Below are 21,149 nucleotides of genomic sequence, written 5' to 3' on the forward strand. Positions count from 1 at the left end.
ACAGCCTATTCTGATTTTCATTTCTTGTGGTTTAAGATTGATTCGATATAACTATATAAGTTTCGTGGTACACATTTAGAGTTTATTGAACATTTAATCCTGTATAATCCTTGAGAGAAAGTTGCAATAGAATGAGAAAAAAATCGTAATAGTTTGAGAAAAAAAGTATTAATATTATGAGGGAGAAGTAATAATCTTATGAGAATGAAGTCTTAGTATAACAAGAATAAAGTTGTAATTGTACAGTGTGGCACAACGCCGGGGCACAGGACACAGTGGACACAAGACAAAAGAAGGCTGCATGTTTTTTTCTCTAATATAATATCCCCTTTCTCATCAAATTACAACATTATTCTCATAAAATACGACATCATTCTCCTAATATTATGACTTTAGTCTTGAAATCTATTATTTTTTCTTTAACATGGCCTTAATCCTCTCTCATACATTTTATTAAAGAGTAACTCAACCCTACTTTCTCAGTTAAAAAGTAACGTTTGCTCAGTAGAGTTAATTGATTCAGGTCCAGCTTTTGACATGTGGGTGTAAAGTACTCAAATTCTGAATATTGCCATAAACAGTCATAGTGACTGCCCTCTAAAGGTTAAAACCTGCAATTGTAATTTAATTTTTAAAGATTCTTAATTTGCACCCAGGGGTAAATTTGTTGTGTAGATAGCGAAATTCAGCAATCCAAAACAACACATCACAGCAATACAGATTTAAAAGACATTAAAACAAACACATCCCCTCACCCTCACCCTCGAAAAAAGACACCCTGGAACTGGTTTTCAAAAGTTTGCATTTTCAGGCCCCGTTTTCAGGTGAACGAAAGACCAAACCGCAGCAAAAGTTTAATGTTTCATGCAAGAACCGTTGCAGTGTAAACAATCTGCTAAAAGTCATCAAAATAGGTCAAACAACCTTTAAAAGAGAACTGTGTGGAGTCAGTAGTGTAGGGAGTGGATCGGTGAAAATGTGGTGGGACCAGTTGTGTCCCATGACGCTGACGGGGCTCATCAAGTCTGCAAATCTGAAATGAAAGAACAATCAGCAGCAGCTGAGGAGCCCAGCAGAGGGGCCAACACAATTAACTGAGGTTGCTGTACATGCCGTGCATCGATTTTCCTTAAAAATACATCAACACGACCATGCAAAAGAGTTCATGATTTGATTGATTTGAATGCAGAGCAGACTTTGTCCTCACATCATTTGAATCCTGTCAGCTGTCCGTCTATTTAAACAAACAGTTGGATTTATGTTGCGGTAGAAATGAATCTGGCATGAAGTAAGGACTGATGAGAAGACTGTGATGTACAGTCAGGTCAGTTTGGATCAGACGCTCAGTCACAGGAGGGAGGACGATCAGAGACAAATACTGATGAGGTTAGTGTTCTCGTTACTTTTTTAATGCATATTCATGCAATAACCATTTCATCTTTTGTAATGACTAAATGTACAATTTACTCTGATTGATGAGACAAGACAGCACTACAATGTTACAAGCAGGCTATCTGACATTCAAAAAAATAATCTGAAAATTAGCTGCAGGAGATTATCAGATAAAAAAAATAGGGGAAAAATGCATAGAAAACTGTATCAGTAATTCCTATAATTATATATTCAAAATCGTGCAACAGGATAAAGAAAAACATTTTTTGCAATATCTTGCAATAATTTCCCTCCTTATCCCCTCTTGTATTTATTTGTTTATTAAGTTATTTATTTATTTATTTATTTATCTGTTTTTCCTTATTTCCAAAAATATTTTGAACTTGTTACTTTTTTTATACCAAATCTAAAACGGATGTGAAAATTAACGCTGCTGTTTGAGCACAAAACATTCACATCACTGACAGGTGAAGAACTTTAATCATCTCTTTACAATCCAAGAGATGAAATCCTTTAAATGTCCAAAAATCTGATTTATTTTTTATACAGCATGCACATATTGTGCATTGTCATAACCATCTTTAAACTTTGTATTTACATCATTAGCAACTTCAAATATTTTTAAAGCTGAACTGGCTGGTGGAGCAACACAGACAGAGATGATCCTCTGGGACTGATAGACGACGATGTTTTCTCCGTCCTTTATCTCCTCCAGATATGGCACTTAACTCCACTTCCAGTGACTCCCTTCTTTTTTCTGAACCTCGTCGGGGCTTGTATTGCCTCTTCATCAGACCATCCTCCTTAATCTTCAACGCATACTTCATACCACACATCCTCCTCCTCCTCCCTCTCTGCATCCTCGTCCTCTACCTGGGTCTCCAACGACGGCAGCGTCAACGCTCCAACTCGGCCGCAGCAGCATCAAGTCACTCAGACATCTTCACCTACCACGTGGTCACCATGGAGCTGATTGGTGTCTCCGGGTGTGCCCTCTGCTGTTTTGGTATCTTTTTGGACCATGCCTATGAAATAAATGTTGGGATATTTCTTTGGTCCTTAACCTGGATGGGGGAGATGCATTTTCACATCCTGACCTGTGTGGAGCGTTACCTGGCCGTCGTTCATCCCGTCACCTACATGAGCCTGAGAGGCGAGAGAGGCACCAGAATCAGAAATATCAGCATCGGCTGTGTTTGGCTGCTTTACTTTGCAGCAATAAAACTGGTAATGTCAGAAGCTTTAATTGTGGATCTCTGTCTCCAGATTTTGTCCTTGGTCGTCGTTCTCATCTGCAACCTTTCTGTTCTCTACGTCCTGATTCGTCCAGGGCCAGGGGACCAGGGCGGGGACAGGGAGAGAGTTGACCAAACAAAGCGGAGGGCTTTCTACACTATTGTGGCCATACTGGGAGTGCTGTCGCTGAGGTGTCTTGCAGGTGTGGTTTGGACTGCTGTCCATATGTATGCACTTGACTGCATAATTTCAACAATGACTGAACTGTGGCTGAATCTCCCCGGCAGTCTGGTGTTACCACTGCTGTTTGTGCACAGAGCGGGAACATTAGTGTGCTGTAAGAGCAACATCTAATGAGGATGAGGATCAGATTTACATGAAATGAAATCACGTCGGCTGGTTTGGTCTCCAGAATAATTTAATGGTGTGTTTTTGTTATGTCCTACTGGGAACTGAAATATGTAATTTTCTCTTTAAATAACTCTGAATCTCTATCATGGGCATTATTTTCTGGAATAACACATTGAATCTGACAGACCAATCACAAACGCGAGTCAGTCCAGAAACTCTGTTTATTTTCTGTTTATGTCAAACAGACCAAAATGCCATTAAATAGACTGAGAACCAATCACAGAAATGAAAGGCATGACAAAGTGCTGAGTGGTGGACAAATGTTACAGATAACAGAGCGCAGAGTTCAGTTTTGAAGGCGTAGCATCTTTATGTCTGTAAACCAGATTTTGCCATCAAAACTTAAAAATAGATAATGAACAAAAACTTCCATATTGGCTGCAGCCATCTTTTGTTTGTTTGTTTTTAAAAATACCCAAACGGTATTCCTCTTTGCTCAGCCAGGTTTATACTCACATGAGCCACAATTTACATTGTCACATATTTGTGTAAAGCATGATGCTTGACATGTTGTCAGTTATTGAGCAAAATGTCACTTGTGAGTAGCTGAATAAAAGCTGCAATGGGAGCACAAAGTGTGCGGACCGCTCTCTGATTTTGTTTAAACTCTTTGTGGGTCCAGCACCTTGCTTAACATTTTGTGGATGTGCAAATTTTCATCCTTTTTCATTTTACATATAAACAATATTATTCTGTTAGTCCATATATGATTACTTTCTTTGTTATATATCTTCAAGTTTTATTCCATATACCCCAAGGTTCATTCTATGTATTTGAAATTTCATTCTCTATATCTAAGGTTTATTTCATATATTCAGGTTTTATTTCATATATTCAGGTTTTATTTCATGTATGTAGGTTAGTCCCATGTATTTAAAGTTTCATTCCATATATTCAGACATTCATTGTATGTTTTTAGACTTTCATTTTTATGTATTTAAGTTTTATTCCATATATTCCAACTGTCATTCCATTACGTAAACTCAAACGTCATGAATACAATAACACTGTCTACAACAAAAACGTACCTTTATCAGTAAATTGATATTTTAATGCGGGACATGCATGTATACTGTCATTGATTTGTATAGTAGATGACTACATAATTATAATTTTGCAGCAAATAGTCCAATGAAGATGGGTTTACCTTAATGCACACATACTGTATATATAGGAAACACAAATGTGTGATTCAAATAACCCACCATGTAAAAACAGTTAATTACTATTTGATTTGAATGCACAGCAGACTTTGTCTTCACATCATTTGCATACTTTCAGCTGACCTTCCAATGGGACGATATATATCAAACTGTAGATGGATTAATGTTGTGACTGTGTGTTGTGTCAAAAGCTCATTAATTTGTCAATGTGTCATTGCCACGTTGTTTTTTATTCAAATAAACCATTTGCATATAAATCTAATTTAGAGTGAGAGGTGGTGTGAGCGATTTACAGTCAGTGCAGCGATCTGGATCAGATACTCGGACACAGGAGTCCACAGAGGGAGGAAGATCAGAAACAAACACTGAAAAGGTTGGTTTTCTTATTACTTTTTTAAATCATTATATTAATCTACATTGGTGTGGAGAGAGACAGAAAACAAACATAATCATGCTGTTTTGACACTTGCACAGCTGATATTCTGGGGTTTTCCAAATGTCTCTCGATAGAAACTTTAGAGGGACGTTATACCGATTTTACAATACAAGGACACTCAATATGTAAAAACTAAAACTAGCAAGAAGAGCAACAGAGGATGCATCCCCCAATGGGGCCAATATCATGACAAAACAACAGAACTGACGGAGGTGATTATCAAAACCGTAGAGTGTATAAAAAGGTTTTTATTCTGGCTCCTCTTTGAGGGAGTTGCCATGTCGTCCATCTTTACGGTCTGTAATCATAACGGATACACGTGTATCGTTGGAACGGGTTCCTCCGTTTTGTTTTGCTAACGAAGCCATCGTTAGCTAACGTGCTTCCGGTTATCTGTCTGTCCACACCATTCTTGTCAACGTCGTATCTTAAGCACGTCTCAAGGGAAATTTTTTAAATTTGGCGCAAACATCCACAATGATTTAGGTTCATCCTGGAGTCCACCGGGATGAACCTAAAGCATTTTGGTTGCATAACATCGCAGGCGAAGTGGCATAAAATCACTCATCTTGAAATTGTGTTTGATGGACATTTTAAAAAGTATCGCTTAAGCGTTGTGCAAATCTTTAATGAAAACCTACCTCGTGTTAATTTATTCAAGTATCACTCACGGTCTGGTAAAGTGAGACTCGTATCATCTTCCTCCTTTGTCAAAAACAAGCCAACAAATCTTACTGGGTACCGTTAGCGAACATCTGTTGATGATTTTTTTTACCTCCAGCTACGCCCCATCCAAAAAAAATGTCTACCAACATTTAAAGGGTCTAGTGATGTAATTTTCATTTTCACCAATTTATTGTCTTTTTTTCTTCCAGTTATGACAGTAAACTCTTCATCCTCTAATGACTCCGGTCTTCATTCTAACCTTATCTCCGCCAACGTTAGCATCCCTTCAAATTTTTGCTATATCTCCAGACCAGATGACTTAATGTTGGCCACTTTCAGCATCACAAACATCCTCCTCCTCCTCCCTCTCTGTATCCTCGTCCTCCAACAATGGTGGCAACAGCGCTCCACCTCGATGACGAGTCACTCAGACATCTTCACCTACCACATGGTCGCCATGGAGCTGATTGGTGTCTCCGGGTGCGTCCTCTGCTGCTGTGGTATCTACACTGCTGAGGTCCTTATAATAAATGTGGGGTACAGTCTCTGGGCCTTCACCTGGTACGGAGAGACGTTCCTTCACATCCTGACCTGTGTGGAGCGTTACCTGGCCGTCGTTCATCCCGTCACCTACATGAGCCTGAGAGGAGCGAGAGGGATCAGAATCAGAAATACCAGCATTGGATTTGTTTGGTTGCTTTGCCTCGGAGCAGTATTTCTGATGATTTTTGAAAACTTATCAATCGTTGATTTTTGCCTCCTGATTTTTTCCTTGATCATTGTTGTCCTCTGCAGCCTTTCTGTTCTCTATGTCCTCAATCGTCCAGGGCCAGGGCAACAGGGCCGGGACGGGGCAACAGTTGACCAGTCAAAGCGAAGAGCTTTCTACACAATCATGACCATACTGGGAGTGCTGTTGGTGAGGTCTTTGTCAAGTCTGGTTTGGACTATAAATGTGGTGAGAACACATGATTGTAAAACAACGGCAGCTGAAATCTGGTTAAATCTCCCCAGCAGTCTGGTGTTACCTCTGCTGTTTCTACACAGAGCGGGAACATTCACGTGTTGGAAGAACAACACTTAGACAGCTCATTATCTTCCACCATATTCTACGTTAAACACACACGATGCCACTCTGTCAGGACCTTTCGCATCAACCTGTAGCTATCCTTGTGCGTCAGCTGTTTACGCTCTGGGGTAAAGTTATGGTGATGTCATCAAATGCATGTGGTGAGTTGACGTAGCTCATCAAGTGTAATGTCCACAAATGTACATGGTGGGATGAAGCATCAGGGTCTCCGTTTACGGAATAGCGCGGATGGTTGGGATTAGGCACCAAAGTAAAGTAAGGTGTAGCACAAGCACACAACCAAAGCCTCACAGGAAGCGAACTCCGAACTCCCACACGGAAGTCAGTTGTTGACTAGAATACAAAAAATAAATAATAAAACCACAAAATATCTCCATACTTCTCATCTGAAGTAATGCAATTTGCAAAGTCGTTTTGAAAAACGTCACTGGCATCATGTTTTTAGCCTTGTAGCCTTTAGCTCCATATGTGGGAGCTGCATTCACCTATGTGCACTTACGCGAGACCAATGACAGCTCGCGGTATCTGCACGTAAGTGTTTACATGCTACCTGAAAACCTCTCGCACAGTCTCAAGGAGTTAGCAGCAAGCAACAAGTTCTTTTATCGGATTTAAAAGGACTGTTAGTGAATCTTAACCAGCCAATGTCACGTTACATTATTTGACATTAGTATCAACTGTACTTACTTTGAGCCAAACCATTGTTTTTTCTAAACCTAACCAAGTACTTTTGTTGCCCATATTTAAGGAAATAAAATACAATTCTGTAATATTACTGCTTTAATGTCAGTAAAAGACTTCCATTCAAATGCTGTATGCATGTATATTACATTGTACTTTTGTAGATGATTTGATGATACAAGTTTATTGCACATGAATTGTTTAAAGACCTCACGTCTGATTTTGCTGTTTATGATTGTGAAGTGACCTGCTGAAATGTTTAACCTACAGCACACATACTGAATGTATGGGAAATAAAAAAGCATTTGAAAAAAGTTGTGATTAAAATAATACCACAATGCAAATGAGTCAGTGACTTGTTTTGATTTGAATGCACAGCAGACTTTGTGTTCACATCATTTGAATTCTGTCAGCTGTCCATATAATAGATTGGTAATAGGCATGAAGGAAAGCATAATGTTTGCATTGTCGTGATTTGGTTATTTGATAGATTTCAAAGCCTGTCACACCATGCAGGCTTTATGTGAGGTGGCTTTGAGTGTCAGGTAAAGAGGAGGATATGCATCTGAAAATGTCTTGACCAAAGGTTCAAGCTTTTCTCATGCAATGTTTGTGCATATACCTATGAAAGTAATGAAAGTAGTGCACCACAGTTTGTATATGACCCATGTAATAATGAGGCTTAATAATAGGAATAATTAGGACATTTCTAGGATTATAGGATGTTTTGGGGATTTCGGGATATGTTTATGATATTATGGGCATTTGTGGGATTTGAGGATGTTTCTCGAAAGTTTTTGGATTTCACGTTATTTCTGCGTCATTTCAAATACGTGATGATGCTTCATCCAAGCGAAGGAATAAATGGATACTGTATTATTATTTACCTTTTGATGTGTTATGGTTAATTCATCAGTAGGCTATTCACTTTTGCCACCGTTTTCATTCAAATTTAAACATTTGAATTTTGGAGTGACAAAGAGAGCAAAAGAAACACACACACACACACACAGAGAGAGAGAGAGAGAGAGAGAGAAGTTAAGCTGCGTTTTACAGCCAATACAGATTATTTTGATCAAGTACTCAGACACACAGGAGTCCACAGAGGAAGGAAGATCAGAAGCAAATACTGATACGGTTGGTGTTCTTATTACTTTTTTAACATCATTATTTGTTTAATCCACAAGGGTGAACGACTGTCAGAAACAGAAAACACACTTTATCTTATTGATTTGACACTTGCACAGCTGATACGGCATTCTGTAAATTCAGAGGTTTTCCTGAAGATTACCTACAGAAACTTCCACTGATTTTACAAATGAGGGTCAGTTTTCTAATGTTTTCTGTGGCTCTGGAGGTTTAAGATTGCAAATGTTTGACCGAAAATATTTTAAATAAAGTAGGGGCATGGACTGTGAACCAAATTGCCATTTAACAGGCAGCTGATGTCTAATGAAAGGTTCTTTTGATTTTAAGAATAGTCAATGCAGGATCCACCGATACCAAACCTCAACTCTGACTAAGATTAAAAGTCATGCTTTCTGAGCCTCTGTTGCACAGTTGTTGTTTTTTAATCTTTAGCAATTCGCTAAAAGATGTAAAAAACTGATCTATTAAGACAAATTTATCCCATTTGATAATCTCTTTCTTTTCCAGATATGGCAGCAAATTCTTCCTCCTCCAATGACTCAGTTCTTCATTTTCCCCTTGCATTGGGCACAAATTGCTTCTTCACTGGAACAGCCTCCCTTAACTTTACAGTATTCTACATCACAAACACCCTCCTCCTCCTCCCTCTCTGCGTCCTTGTCCTCTGCCTGGGTCTCCAACGATGGCAGCGACAGTGCTCCATTTCGACTCACATAGATGTCTTCACCTACCACATGGTCATCATAGAGCTGGTTGGTCTCTTGGGGTGCACTCTCATGTGTTGTAGCATCTTTTGGGATCACGTTAAAATGTTCTTTGTGGGGTACTTTCTCTGGACTTTCAGTTGGTATGGAGAGACCCTCTTCCACATGCTGACCTGTGTGGAGCGCTACCTGGCCGTCGTTCATCCCGTCACCTACATGAGCCTGCGAGGAGAGAGAGGGATCAGAATCAGAAATATCATTATTGGGTGTGTTTGGCTGATTTGCATTGGAGCAACAAGTCTGATAATTAGTGAAGAAATCTTTATGATAGTGGGTTTCTTTTGCTTTATTTCCTCTGTGGTTGCCGTCATCTTCTGCAGCCTTTCTGTTCTCTACGTTCTGATTCGTCCAGGGCCAGGGGAACAGGGCGGGGACAGGGAGAGAACTGACCAGTCAAAGCAGAGAGCTTTCAATACCATCTTGGCCATACTGGGAGTGCTGGTATTGAGGTCCTCTGCAAGTCTGGGTTGGGCTGTTGTTCGCATGTTGGGGGGCAGTAGGAGGTGTGAGATAACAATTGCTTTGGTTTGGTTTTATCTCCCCAGCAGTCTGGTGTTACCTCTGCTGTTTCTGCACAGAGCAGGAAAATCAGCGTGTTGTTAAAAGTATAAGGATTAGGTCTGAGATGCATTGAATAATATCACTTCAGAGAAAAGCAAACAATTAGCTACTTCCCAACACCAAAAGCCACTTTCCTCGACGTTATAAGGTTAAAACACTGCCATAACAATGAAATATAAGGAGCACAAATGTCCTTATAGGACAGACGGGAAGTGGATGGACTCTGGAGCACTGGACTTGCATGCATTAGTCTGGTGTTCACTTCCTGTCTGAATATGATGGTCTTTTTCTGCACCATGCCATGTGGCTCTTTTGCCTAAACCTAACCATCCATGCCAGCGTGTGCTTTTGTTGACTTCCTGGTGTTGGTTGTCATGTGCTTTTGTTGACTTCCTGGTGTTGGTAACCATGTGCTTTTGTTGATGTCCCAGCATTGATTGTCATGTATTTTTGCTGCCTAAACATACCCACATGCATCTTCATCCCACCATGCATTTGTGTTGAAGTCCACTGCAAAGCAGCAATATGTGACGACCTAGAATAAGAATGTGTTACTGGATTTTTGCACTTAACCTTTAAAGTTTGGTCTTATTTTCTTTTTATGTAGTATCATAAGTCATAATTTTGTTATGTCCTTTTCCCTTTATTTAATTCAAATTGCTCTGTATCTTGGATGTCCTGTAGAAAATAAATAAATAAATAAAAATGCCTCAAATCTGTTGCGTTACAAATGCTTCACTGAATATTCAAGATTGATCAACCATTAACTATATTATGGATGATATATTTAGCTACCCAATGCACATATATTATGTCGTTTATGTGCAGCACATACACATAGTCTATGTTCACAGTATTCAGCCTGCATAGATTTGCCTTTGTCAGCTAATGGATTGTAATGGATGTAAAATTACAGGTTTATTGCACACATACTAAATATATACAAGAGGAAAAAGATGTGATTAAAATAACAATCATGCAAAACAGTTCATGACTGATGAGGACAGAGTGGGGTTGAAACGTTGCTCTGTTTGCACAAGAAAGGCTGTAAACTGATCAGTGTGCTCCAGCCCTTTTCTTCTCCCCTGGAAAGATGACGATATTTGATTTGAATGCACAGCGGACTTTAGCTTCACATCATTTGAATTCTGTCAGCTGTCCACCTAGTAGTCTGGTAATAGGCATGAAGGAATGATGTTTGCATAGTTGTGACTTGGTAATTTGAGAGAACTCACAGTCCTTCACACTTTGCAATGCAGGTTTATGTGAGGAAACTCTGGGTGCCTGGAGGTAAAACTGTTTTGTAAAAATGTTTTGTACATCTATGCTGTTCATGTAAATTTCATTTATGTAGGCCTATGGATACATTTTCCATTTGTTCTGTCACTATTTTTGTTTTTCCCTCAATAAGTCAGTCAGTTTGTCACCACCACTTTGTTTTTTATGCAAATAATACAAGTGAATTTAAATCTAATTTAGAGAGTGCGAGAGAAAGAGCGAGGGAGGTGAAGTGGACGTGTGATATACAGTCAGTACAGTATGTATAGATCAGATACTGAGACACAGGAGTCCACTGAAAAAGGAGGATCAGAAACAACACTGATCAGGTCAATCTTATTACTTTATCAGTATTTTACTTAAATCAATGTTATTGTAGATGACTAAAACAGTAAGAAAATGTATTTTTCTCTTAGAAACTTGCACAGTTAATACTGCATTAAATAAACTCTGGTACTCCGAAAGACTCTCTACAGCAGGGATACTTAACTCGCTTTCCTTGTGGGGCCATTTTTCAAAGTGACAGGAGGCCAGTCACAGTGAGGCCAGTCACAGTCACAGCAGTCCCATTCATGTTTCTAGGATTTAGGACATTCCTTGGATATTGGCACATTTTAAGGATTTAAAGACATTTGTAGGATTTCTCTAATTTAAGGACATTTCTGGGATTTTGTGGACATTCCTAGGATCTTGGTATATTACATAGATTTTAGGACATTTCAAGGATTCTCAACTTTAAAACGATTTAGGATTTCAGGACATTTCTAGGGATTTTTCCAAGGATTTTAAGCCATTTCTAGGAATTCTAGGACACTTGTAGGATTTTCGGGCATTCATTTTAGAATATTTCTAGGACTTTTCGTTTGTAAGATTTGAGGATATTGGGGGCCTAGCTATGACATGTGTCGGGGACTGTGGGGGATCCTCCACTTGCTCTTCTTCTTTTTTTGTTTTTTTTGGATAAACAAGCTCTACTTTCATGTTTTTATGCACTCTGGCACCTTATGTATACTAAAAGTATGAAAGCAATCCAAATGTGAGATTATGCAATATCAAAATACTTCATTATGCTCTTCCAGACATGGAAGTCAACTCCTCCTTCAATGACACCTTTCCTTTGGACATAAATTGCCTCTTGACCAGACCAGCCTCCTTAATCTTCATTGCATTCAACATCACAAAGATTCTCATCGTCCTCCCTCTCTGCATCCTCGTCCTCCACCTGGGTCTCCAACGATGGTGGCGACAGCGCTCCACCTCCACAGCAGCGACGACAAGTCACTCAGACGTCTTCACCTACCACATGGTCGCCGTGGAGCTGGTCGGTGTCCTCGCCAACTCCCTCTTCTGCTGTAGCATCTTTTTGGATCCTGTTATTACATTGTCTGTAGGGTATTTTGTTTGGGCCATCGCCTGGTATGGAGACATGTGCTTCCACATGCTGACTTGTGTGGAGCGCTACCTGGCCGTCGTTCATCCTGTCATCTACATGCACCTGAGAGGAGAGAGAGGGATCAGAATCAGAAATATCAGCATCGGATGTGTTTGGCTGCTCTGCCTTGGCCTTACATTTCTGGTAACTTCATTTTTTGTCCTTAGATACTTAGATTTCGGCCTCTTGTGTTTCTCATTGATCCTTGCCACCTTCTGCAGCCTCTCTATTCTCCACGTTCTGATTCGTCCAGGGCCAGGGGAACAGGGCGGGGACAGGGAAAGGGTTGACCAATCAAAGCGGAGGGCTTTCTACACCATCATGGTCATACTGGGAGTGCTGTTGGTGAGGTGCTTTGGGAGTCTGGTTTGGCTCGCTTTTGATTTGTCAGGGGAAAGTTTTGATTGTTTTACAGTGCTGGCTGAAATCTGGTTCAGCATCCCCAGCAGTCTGGTGTTACCTCTGCTGTTTCTGCACAGAACAGGAATATTAGTGTGCTGCAAGAACACCTGATGATTACTGTGATTGGATGTAAAACTTCCTTCTTCAAATCCAGCCAATCACGTCATTCATTAGTAGTTTGCTTTTTTAAAATGTTGACACTGATAACTGCTGCCACCTTTCAAAAAAATCAGAGAACTTTTTTTTCTAAATACATACATATTTATGTATACATATATACGTACCTTGACATACTCATTCCTGATGAGTTGTACGAGATTTATTTGCGTTTTTTTTTAAGTTTGTACTTTTTAGTCATGCAGTATATATATTATTTTTATTATTATTATTATTATTATTATTATTATTATTATTATTGTTTCATTTGATTAGAAACAAATATGAGTGTGGGTCTTTATATCAAATTATTTTGTGTGATTTTCTTTTAAAATGTATTTTTTACCTGGGCGTTGATCGTTTAAACTGTTTTTTGTGAGTTGTTCTCACTTGTATATTGCATAAATGCTCTCCAAACAATGTGATAATTAGTTTGCAAACTTGATGGTTTTCCACGTGATGACAAGTTGTCATATTAGCAAGTAATTTGGTCGGCTTAGGAGTCAGGATGTACCTGAACTCAAATACATTATTCTGGAAAGCACAGAAAATGCAGTAAAGACGATACAAATTCTACTCAAATGTACCCGTTTCCAAGATGTGGAAGGTGGACTATTGCATGCATTGTTTTTGTAATTTATCAATAACTCAAAACACTGCTTTGTCACTGTTTGACTCTGGAAATGGCCGGTGGGCAGCATTTAACGCAAATTAGCGTTCTTTATAATTTCCTGTATAGTGTGTGATGATAATTATAATGCAAATGAGAATAAACAGATGTGTTCCACCTGGATATGTTTTATTTGTAGAAGCAACATAAATACAGTTAAACTGAGAGGTTTCACATGCAAATGACTGACAACAGAGGCTTCATCTCACACAATGCATCAAGATATATATAGTGAATTTTATTTATTTTCACTCGTTTGTGCAGTTTTTTATGCCAAGGGAAGAGAAAGATGGGAAAGACAAGCCAGACACATTGGTGCTTAAGTCATTGCCTTAACTACTATCAGAGTACAAACCCATTTTTACTAAGAAATCAATCAATTACCTTTCCACTTTCAAGACCAAACATTCTCTGAAACTATCACTATAACTATGATTCTCCTTCTTGGTTCTTTTTCAAATGTGTTGCCCTTTTTTCAAATTTGGGCAATTTTTTTTTTTTTTTTACATTGTGATTTTTTGGGCATTTTTCTTTTCTTTAAAAAAAAGGATGATACTTTTTGTTTTTTTTTTATTTAAAAATCTTTGGCAATTTTTAAAGAAAAAAAATTCAATTTTTTTTTTAAAGTTTTCGGTGATTTTTCAAAACCCGCAGGCACGCAGCCAGAAATGGTAAAAAAAAAGAAATTATTATTGAATTTTCAAATGTACGACAGACCATGTTGTTTTTCATGACCGTCTGAACCTTATACTATGTGCTCTTTCTGCCCAGTTTCCAATTTTCCGGTGCTACTCTATTTGTTGTATTTAAAAAAGGGCAGTTTTTCTGCTCGGTGCAGAAACAGCAGTGGCAGCACGTAGCTGCTGGGCAGACAGAACCAGACTCCCGTTATCCGAACCACACAACTGTCGTACAAACGCAACACATCCGCGGAAACAAGAGACATGCAAACCAGATTCCCACCAAACCTCACCAGCAGCACCGCCATAATGGCCGTGATGGTGATGAACGCCTTCTGCTTTGACTTGTCGATCTTCCCCTTGCTCCCGACTTCGTCCCCTGGCCCGGGACGGATCAGGATGCGGAGGACGGAGACGCTGCAGAACGAGCTGATGATCAGGGACAAAGCCAGATTGCAGAAAAACAGGATCATGTTGAAATTTTTATTGACTTTAAGTCGTAAAGCAATCAACCCGGAGCACATCAGCCAAACGCATCCGATGCTGATGTTTCTGGTCATGATGCCGCCCGACTTACTCAAGCTCAGGTACGTGATGGGGTGAACGACCGCCATGTAGCGCTCCACACAGGTGAGGACGTGGAAGAACATTTTCACACACGAGATGATGGCAAACATGTTGCACCCGACACGGGTCAGCTCGCCGTCGCCGGCGAAGGCACCGCAGCAGCAGGCGATGGACGCAGAGATGCCGATCAGCTCCATGACGACCATGTGGTAGGTGAAGACGTCGATGGGGTTCATGGTTTCGTTGCGGCGCTGTTTGAGCCAGCGCTGGAAGCCAAAGCAGAGGATGAAGACGGAGAGAGGGAGGAGGAGGAGGATGTTGGTGAAGGTGAAGACGGTGAAGATGGAGGAGCCAGGCGGGGAGATGAAGCAGCTGCTGGAGGTGGAGTTAGGAGGAGGAGGAGGAGTGGGAGGAGCAGGGGAGACATTTTGGGAGGAGGAGGTGTTGCTGTACGTTTTCATCAGCCTGAAGAAGAGAAAAACAAGGAGGGAGAAAAGTTAAGGAATAAAAAGTGACATAAAAACAGTGAGAGAGAGATGAATGCAGTGCCAGAGAGAGCACGTTCAGCGCCCCCTTTTGTTGAAATCAAAACATATTAACAACTTGTGCAGTTTTCCAACAGCAATTGGTATAACTTTTTTAAACTGTTGAGTTTTGCAATTTGATTATACTGTTTATATTGTTTTCGTACATTCCTTGCTTTGATATTCCTTGCTGCTGTAATCATGTAAATCTTCCTGTTGCTGCACTAATAAAGAATATTTTTTATCTTGTTTTGTATTTTTTTTTTTTAAGTATTAGGATTTTTTTTTTTTTTAGAAAACTAAAAAGATTTTGGTAATTTTTTTTCTTTTTGAAAAAAATGTTTTTGTATGAAATTGTAAAAACCGAATTATTTTTGGATTTTCTAATTAATGATGATTCTTGAACACATCAGTTGGAATGATTAAACTGTGTTTGGTTTTTTTAAATGTCGGTTCAGTGGGGGACGAAAAAAAATATTTAAGGTACTTGAAATTTTATGGAAAAGTTTTTAAATTTTATCCATGAAAATGTCTTTAAAACATAAATTAATGTAGAAAAAGCAGAAATTGGTGCATTAAAATTCACATGAATGCAAGGATATTGAGTATTTGATGCTCAAACTTTTCTTGCAGAAGAACCCCAAAGCTTCTGTTTCACATGGACATTAATGAAAACCAGCATTAATCAATTAAATATTTATTCACTTTAGTTTGAAATATTTTTTTATTTTTTCTGTCTGATGAGACAAAACGTCTAAAAAATATATTAAAATGCCTTTCCTGGTTCATCTTTTGAGAAAACTCATAATGTTTATGGTTCATCTTTTGAGAAAACTCATAATGTTTATAAGATTTGAAGATTAAATTAATAAACCTTAATGACTAAAAAAAGTCACATTATAAGTGATATAATGAGTAACCGACCTTATCAGGAGTGTTTGTCTCTGCTCCTCTTCTCTGTGTGTCTTCAGAATCAATGACTGCTCAACTCTGCTATTTTGTCCTAATATTAAAACTTGTGTGTGTGCATGTGTGTGTTCACGTGTGATGTGAAAGTGTGCGTGCACGCACATCTGAGTGTGTGTGTGTGTGTGTGTGTGTGTGTGTATCGTGCATGGTGTTTTTTGTGTAAAAGACAGGTAGGATCAGGGCTTTTTGCATGTTGGAAACACTAATGCCTTATTTATTTTGTCAGCATTTAGAAGGCAAATTCAGGTTCAGTGTCACCTGCAGAACAGCAGCTTTCCCACTGACATGGTGTCTTGCTCAAGGACACTCAAGCAGGGCAAGGAAAGGCAAATTTATTTGTATAGCAACTCTAAGAAGCAAAACAATTCAAAGTGCTTTACATAAGACGAGACATTAACCCTTAGGGACTGTGTGGTGCACTTTACAAGCTTTTCATTCTTCTTTATTTGATAATATTGGCTGTGTTCATGCATATGCCATAAACTTTGGCAAGATTGTGTATTTTGGTTCAATCTTGGAATTTAATCATTTGAATCTGAAGCAAACAGTAGGATTTCTGTCAAAACATAGGGATAAAGGTAAGCTTGATAAGAAATGTTGCACAAATTGCAAGAAATGAACAGATACAGATATTGATTTAAAAAAAGAAGAAAGAATATGTCTAGAAATAACAGAAAAAAGCTATATTCTTGAAAAGCTAAAAACTACACTCAATTTTTTAAGCTTATTTTTCAGATCATTTCTTTGTATTTTTTTACTAATTTAGTACTTGTACTTGCTTCAAAGGGTTAAAGCCATACATATACCATTATACTGGGTCTTTACTGATGAGTAGACATGTAAAGATATATTAATGTAGTTCAGGGACAAATATTGTACTCTTTGATCCTAAAGAGGGATCAAACGTGTCCCTCTGATGACTTGTGTCCAGTTCAGACTGATTTACTCCTCTGAGACCTTTTGATGAATTCAGGCTCTGATCAGCTGGCAGTGGCTCGTTAGGCTCATCGAAGACAGGCGTCTCCGATTGCGACTCCTTTGTGAAAAAGCCCTCTGAGGACAGAAGGAAAACACTAAAAGCTCAGGAGAGACTCACAAACCTCGGGACTCGGTGAGATTTTAAACACTTTTCATTCTTCATTTTTTGATAATTTTGGCTGTGTTCATACATACGGCATAAATGTAGTCCAGACTGTGTATTTGAGTGTAATCAGTGAATTTGCAGCTCAGCTCCTACAATAAGTCTAAAATACACTGTGGAAACTAAATAGTTACATTCAGACTGTTCAGGTCAAAAATGCTCCATTGAAACCCATTCAAACTGACATTTTTGATCCCACAGCCATCAGAGCAGAAAAACAGGACTTGTATTATTCCTGGGTGTCATTCTGGGCTTTTGACTCTGAATTTGTCATTTTGACAATTTTCCACCTGATGACATTATTTTTAAGTATTTGGAGAAATTAAATTCCATTTCCACAAGATGCAATGTCACAGTCAATGTTGCTGCTAATCATCCCAGACTGGGATGGTAAAAAAAAAAAAATGAATTTTGCAGATAGTATGTTGAAAATAATTTTTTCTTCATCTAAATAAAATGTGGCATTCTGAGGAAAATCTTCAGTAATCTTCTCTCCATCTGTCCATTAACATGGATTCAAATGAGCTGTAATTTAAAACTGGTGCTTGTTCAAATCAAAGAGAACCATTAAGACCCGAACACGAATCTGTCTGCTTCACTGTGTCCTTTGTTATTTTCATACCTGAACAATTTGCAAATCAAACTTTGTCATTATCTGACAGTCGAGGCCACAGTCTGTGATCACCATGACTCTGCTTTTGATCAAATTTTTCCGCTTTAATCAGCATGGATGGATTTATATTTTGTTCTTTATTTTCTGTGCTGTTTTCACCTGTGTGGACTGATTCCCCTAAAACAGATGCTCCAAAAGAAGATGGTCAACACTAATAATGTTCTATGGGACTATTCTTATGGAACATAAACCACTCAAACTAAGACACATTTCATATTGTCATACTTTAACATAAATAAAACATTTTTTGTGATTAATTGCAAAATGTTACATGAACTGCTGCAAAAAACGAGCAAATTAGAATCATCAGAGTGAAAAGATGTTGACGACTTATTTATTAAACCTATTTATTAATTTATTGAAATGGAAAAAGGATAATACAGGCTATCAGAATTATGGCAAACAGCAGCACAAACAGATCGAATTAACGGTGGAGAGGTACCAGCGTGCAGACACAGCGATGTCCACAGGCACATGTACAGTTGGCGTTTCCACAGGAGCATGCGCAGGGGTCGCCGCTGACAGGAAATCATGTGTGAGAGTGGAGTGTTTTGTTTTTGATGTTGTTGGAACTGTTGTTTGACAAAAATGAGGCAAATGTAGCTGCTGTTTAAGATGCTGGCCTCATGGAAATGGTAACAGAAGTCTTACTGGCACGTCCTGATGGATGTCTTACTGTCACGTCCTAACGAAGGTCTTACTGCCATATCCTAAGGGAGGTCTTACTGCTATGAGTGTTTCGTTTTTTGATGTTGTTGGAATTGTTGTTTGATGAAAATGAGGCAAATGTAGCTGCTGTTTAAGATGCTGGCCTCATGGAAACGGAGGTCTTAATGCCACGTGATAACGGACGTCTTACTTCTATGTCCTAACGGAGGTCTTACTGCCAGGCGCTAACAGAGGTCTTACTGCTATGTCTTAACAGGGGTCTTACTACACATGTGTTTATGGAGGTCTAACTACCATTTGCTGAAATCAGTCTTACTGTGTATGTATTTACGGAGGTCCTAGTATACGCGTGCTTACGGAGGTCCGTGTGTCTGTAGCCAAGTGCCTGTCCTCTACTCTGATCCTTGTCCTGAATCAGAGTTGTATTTCAAACACGGCAGTTTTCTGGCTCGGTGCAGAAACAGCAGCGGCAGAACGTAACTGCTGGGCAGAGACGACCAGACCCCTGAAACCAGCATCACGCAACGGTCCGTGTAGCTCATCGCTGCGGAGGCGTCCAACAAAACACAAACCAGTTGCCCCACAAACCTCAACAATAGAGCTCCCGTTATGGCAATAATAGTGTGGAAAGCCCTCCTCTTCAATTGGTCCACCTTGTCTTTGTCCCCGCCACATTCACCTGGCGCTGGACGAATGAGAGCGAGGAGAACAGAGAGGCTGCAGAAAGACGTGACAATAACGGAAAAGACCAAGACGGCGGCAAAAGGAGTGGCGGGAAAAACGGGACTGTACAGAACTGTTATCCCCACCCATCCGAAGGAGGAAACCCAAACACACCCTATGCTGATGTTCCGGATTCTGACCCCGCCCGGCTTTCTCAAACCGAGGTACGTGATTGGATGAACGACAGCCAGGTAGCGCTCTACGCAGGTAAGGACGTGAAACATCATCTGTCCAGGTGTGACGATGGTGAACAAGTACACCGCCACCAGCCTCATGTATTGAGCGTCAGCGTAGGTGCCGGCGCAGAAGAAGCAGCTGCCGAGCGTGCCGAGCATCTCCATGATGACGATGTTGTAGGTGAAAATATCCGCGTTGCTCGCAGCGGAGGCGGAGTGATGCCATCGCAGGTGACCCAGGTGAAGGATGAAGACACAGAGAGGGAGGAGGAAGAGGATGTAGGAGCAGAATAAGGCGGTGAAGATCTGAGAGACGAGTATGACGTCAAAGCACTGGTAGATGGGGGAGGAGGAGGAGGAGGAGGAGGAGGAGTTCACGGAGGCGGAGGGTGGAGGATGGAGTGAGACATTGGAGGAGGAGATGAGGCTGTTCGTCGACATGTCGGGTAAAATTAGAGTCCGAGGAAGTCGCTGCAAGACGGAGAGACACAAAACAAATGAAACAAAACAAAAGCAGCAGCAAGCAACAAATAAGAGGTAAAAGTGTGCATTTAAGCATTTATAGTATGTTTTTGTTAGGACATTTCAAGGACTTTAGGACATTTTCTTATTTTAGGGAGTTTGTAGAATTTTAACACATTTTAGGATTTAAGCACATTTCTAGGATTTTAAGATGTTGCTAAGATGTGAGTATATTTTTAGAATATTTCTAGGATTTTAGGACATTTCTAGGATTTTAGGACACTGGGGTCTAAGCTAGGACCTCTGTCGTGTTATGATGCTGTTTTATGGCTCCTTATGTATACTAAAAGTACAAAAACAATTCCAAATGTGAGTAATTTTATTTTTATTGTGAATTAGAGGTATAGGTATGCAAGTTGTAACGCTAACTTTTCATGTTAATTTAACGAAAATCAAAGAATTTCTTTGTACAGAATTTTTCAAAAATAATGTATCAAAGTCCTTAAGACAAAATACAGGAACACATCGTAGTGAAAACTAACAATTTTTAAAAAATACATGAATTTAATTCATGGTATATATATACATAGTTTAAATACATTGCAAATCATGAAAGTCGCATTTGTCCAGGGCCCAGTCAGAGCTCAGGCTCTCGTTTAGGGAAGAGTATCTCTGAAATATGGTCTGGCAGGAGACTGTTGCAGAAAAAATTTGAATTCAGTCCCTCCAGCAACCACTGTTGCTATACTTAAATCACAATCGTGTGATATAATGTCTTTTAAATACAAGAAATAAGTCTCTAAACAGGCTAAGTTTGATGAAAGACACCCACCTTTCAGGAGTGTTGATCCTGATCGTCCTTCTCTTTTGTGTCCAAATGAATCCACTGAACTGCACGAAGATCAGATATATGAATATGTGTGTTGTCCTCTGTGTTTATGTATGTGAAAGAGACATGAGAGCATATGATATGACCTTTTTTGCATTTTGCAAAATACATAATGATACATAATACTGATGATTGTGCTAGGCAAATTATCTCTGACTGATTCACCTATGAACACACAGCCGGCTGCAC

At 39.4% G+C, this 21,149-nt stretch overlaps 6 protein-coding genes across 6 annotated transcripts; 4 read left to right on the plus strand and 2 right to left on the minus strand.

The window, feature by feature from the left end:
- Positions 1-1,048: 1,048 nt before the first annotated feature.
- On the plus strand, positions 1,049-4,417 carry LOC148185742 (uncharacterized). Its single transcript, XM_088073382.1, has 2 exons — positions 1,049-1,386; positions 2,108-4,417. Exon 2 carries the CDS (start codon positions 2,110-2,112, stop codon positions 2,980-2,982), a length of 873 nt encoding a protein of 290 aa, XP_087929508.1. The 5' UTR covers positions 1,049-1,386; positions 2,108-2,109; the 3' UTR covers positions 2,983-4,417.
- Positions 4,418-5,515: 1,098 nt separating this feature from the next.
- LOC148185743 (uncharacterized) lies at positions 5,516-6,388 on the plus strand. Its single transcript, XM_088073808.1, has one exon. It carries the CDS (start codon positions 5,516-5,518, stop codon positions 6,386-6,388), a length of 873 nt encoding a protein of 290 aa, XP_087929934.1.
- A 2,345-nt stretch (positions 6,389-8,733) lies between these two features.
- Positions 8,734-9,870, plus strand: LOC148185744 (uncharacterized). The gene has a single exon (XM_088073750.1). It carries the CDS (start codon positions 8,734-8,736, stop codon positions 9,589-9,591), a length of 858 nt encoding a protein of 285 aa, XP_087929876.1. The 3' UTR covers positions 9,592-9,870.
- Positions 9,871-11,843: 1,973 nt separating this feature from the next.
- On the plus strand, positions 11,844-12,772 carry LOC148185745 (uncharacterized). The gene has a single exon (XM_088074036.1). It carries the CDS (start codon positions 11,909-11,911, stop codon positions 12,770-12,772), a length of 864 nt encoding a protein of 287 aa, XP_087930162.1. The 5' UTR covers positions 11,844-11,908.
- Positions 12,773-14,280: 1,508 nt separating this feature from the next.
- LOC148185746 (uncharacterized) lies at positions 14,281-15,295 on the minus strand. The gene has a single exon (XM_088074037.1). The coding sequence runs from the start codon at positions 15,193-15,195 to the stop codon at positions 14,281-14,283; it is 915 nt and encodes a 304-aa protein (XP_087930163.1). The 5' UTR covers positions 15,196-15,295.
- Positions 15,296-19,102: 3,807 nt separating this feature from the next.
- On the minus strand, positions 19,103-20,050 carry LOC148185747 (uncharacterized). Its single transcript, XM_088074038.1, has one exon. The coding sequence runs from the start codon at positions 20,048-20,050 to the stop codon at positions 19,103-19,105; it is 948 nt and encodes a 315-aa protein (XP_087930164.1).
- Positions 20,051-21,149: the final 1,099 nt, after the last annotated feature.

This window comes from Plectropomus leopardus, chromosome 23, assembly GCF_026936395.1.
Source record: "Plectropomus leopardus strain MGB_pleo_1.0 chromosome 23, ASM2693639v1, whole genome shotgun sequence".
NCBI lineage: Eukaryota > Metazoa > Chordata > Actinopteri > Perciformes > Serranidae > Plectropomus > Plectropomus leopardus.

What these genes read in the sequence shown, in the direction of transcription:
- LOC148185742 (XM_088073382.1), top strand. Translation starts at nt 2,110, where the DNA reads ATGGCACTTAACTCCACTTCCAGTGACTCCCTTCTTTTTTCTGAACCT.
- LOC148185743 (XM_088073808.1), top strand. Translation starts at nt 5,516, where the DNA reads ATGACAGTAAACTCTTCATCCTCTAATGACTCCGGTCTTCATTCTAAC.
- LOC148185744 (XM_088073750.1), top strand. Translation starts at nt 8,734, where the DNA reads ATGGCAGCAAATTCTTCCTCCTCCAATGACTCAGTTCTTCATTTTCCC.
- LOC148185745 (XM_088074036.1), top strand. Translation starts at nt 11,909, where the DNA reads ATGGAAGTCAACTCCTCCTTCAATGACACCTTTCCTTTGGACATAAAT.
- LOC148185746 (XM_088074037.1), bottom strand. Translation starts at nt 15,195, where the DNA reads ATGAAAACGTACAGCAACACCTCCTCCTCCCAAAATGTCTCCCCTGCT.
- LOC148185747 (XM_088074038.1), bottom strand. Translation starts at nt 20,050, where the DNA reads ATGTCGACGAACAGCCTCATCTCCTCCTCCAATGTCTCACTCCATCCT.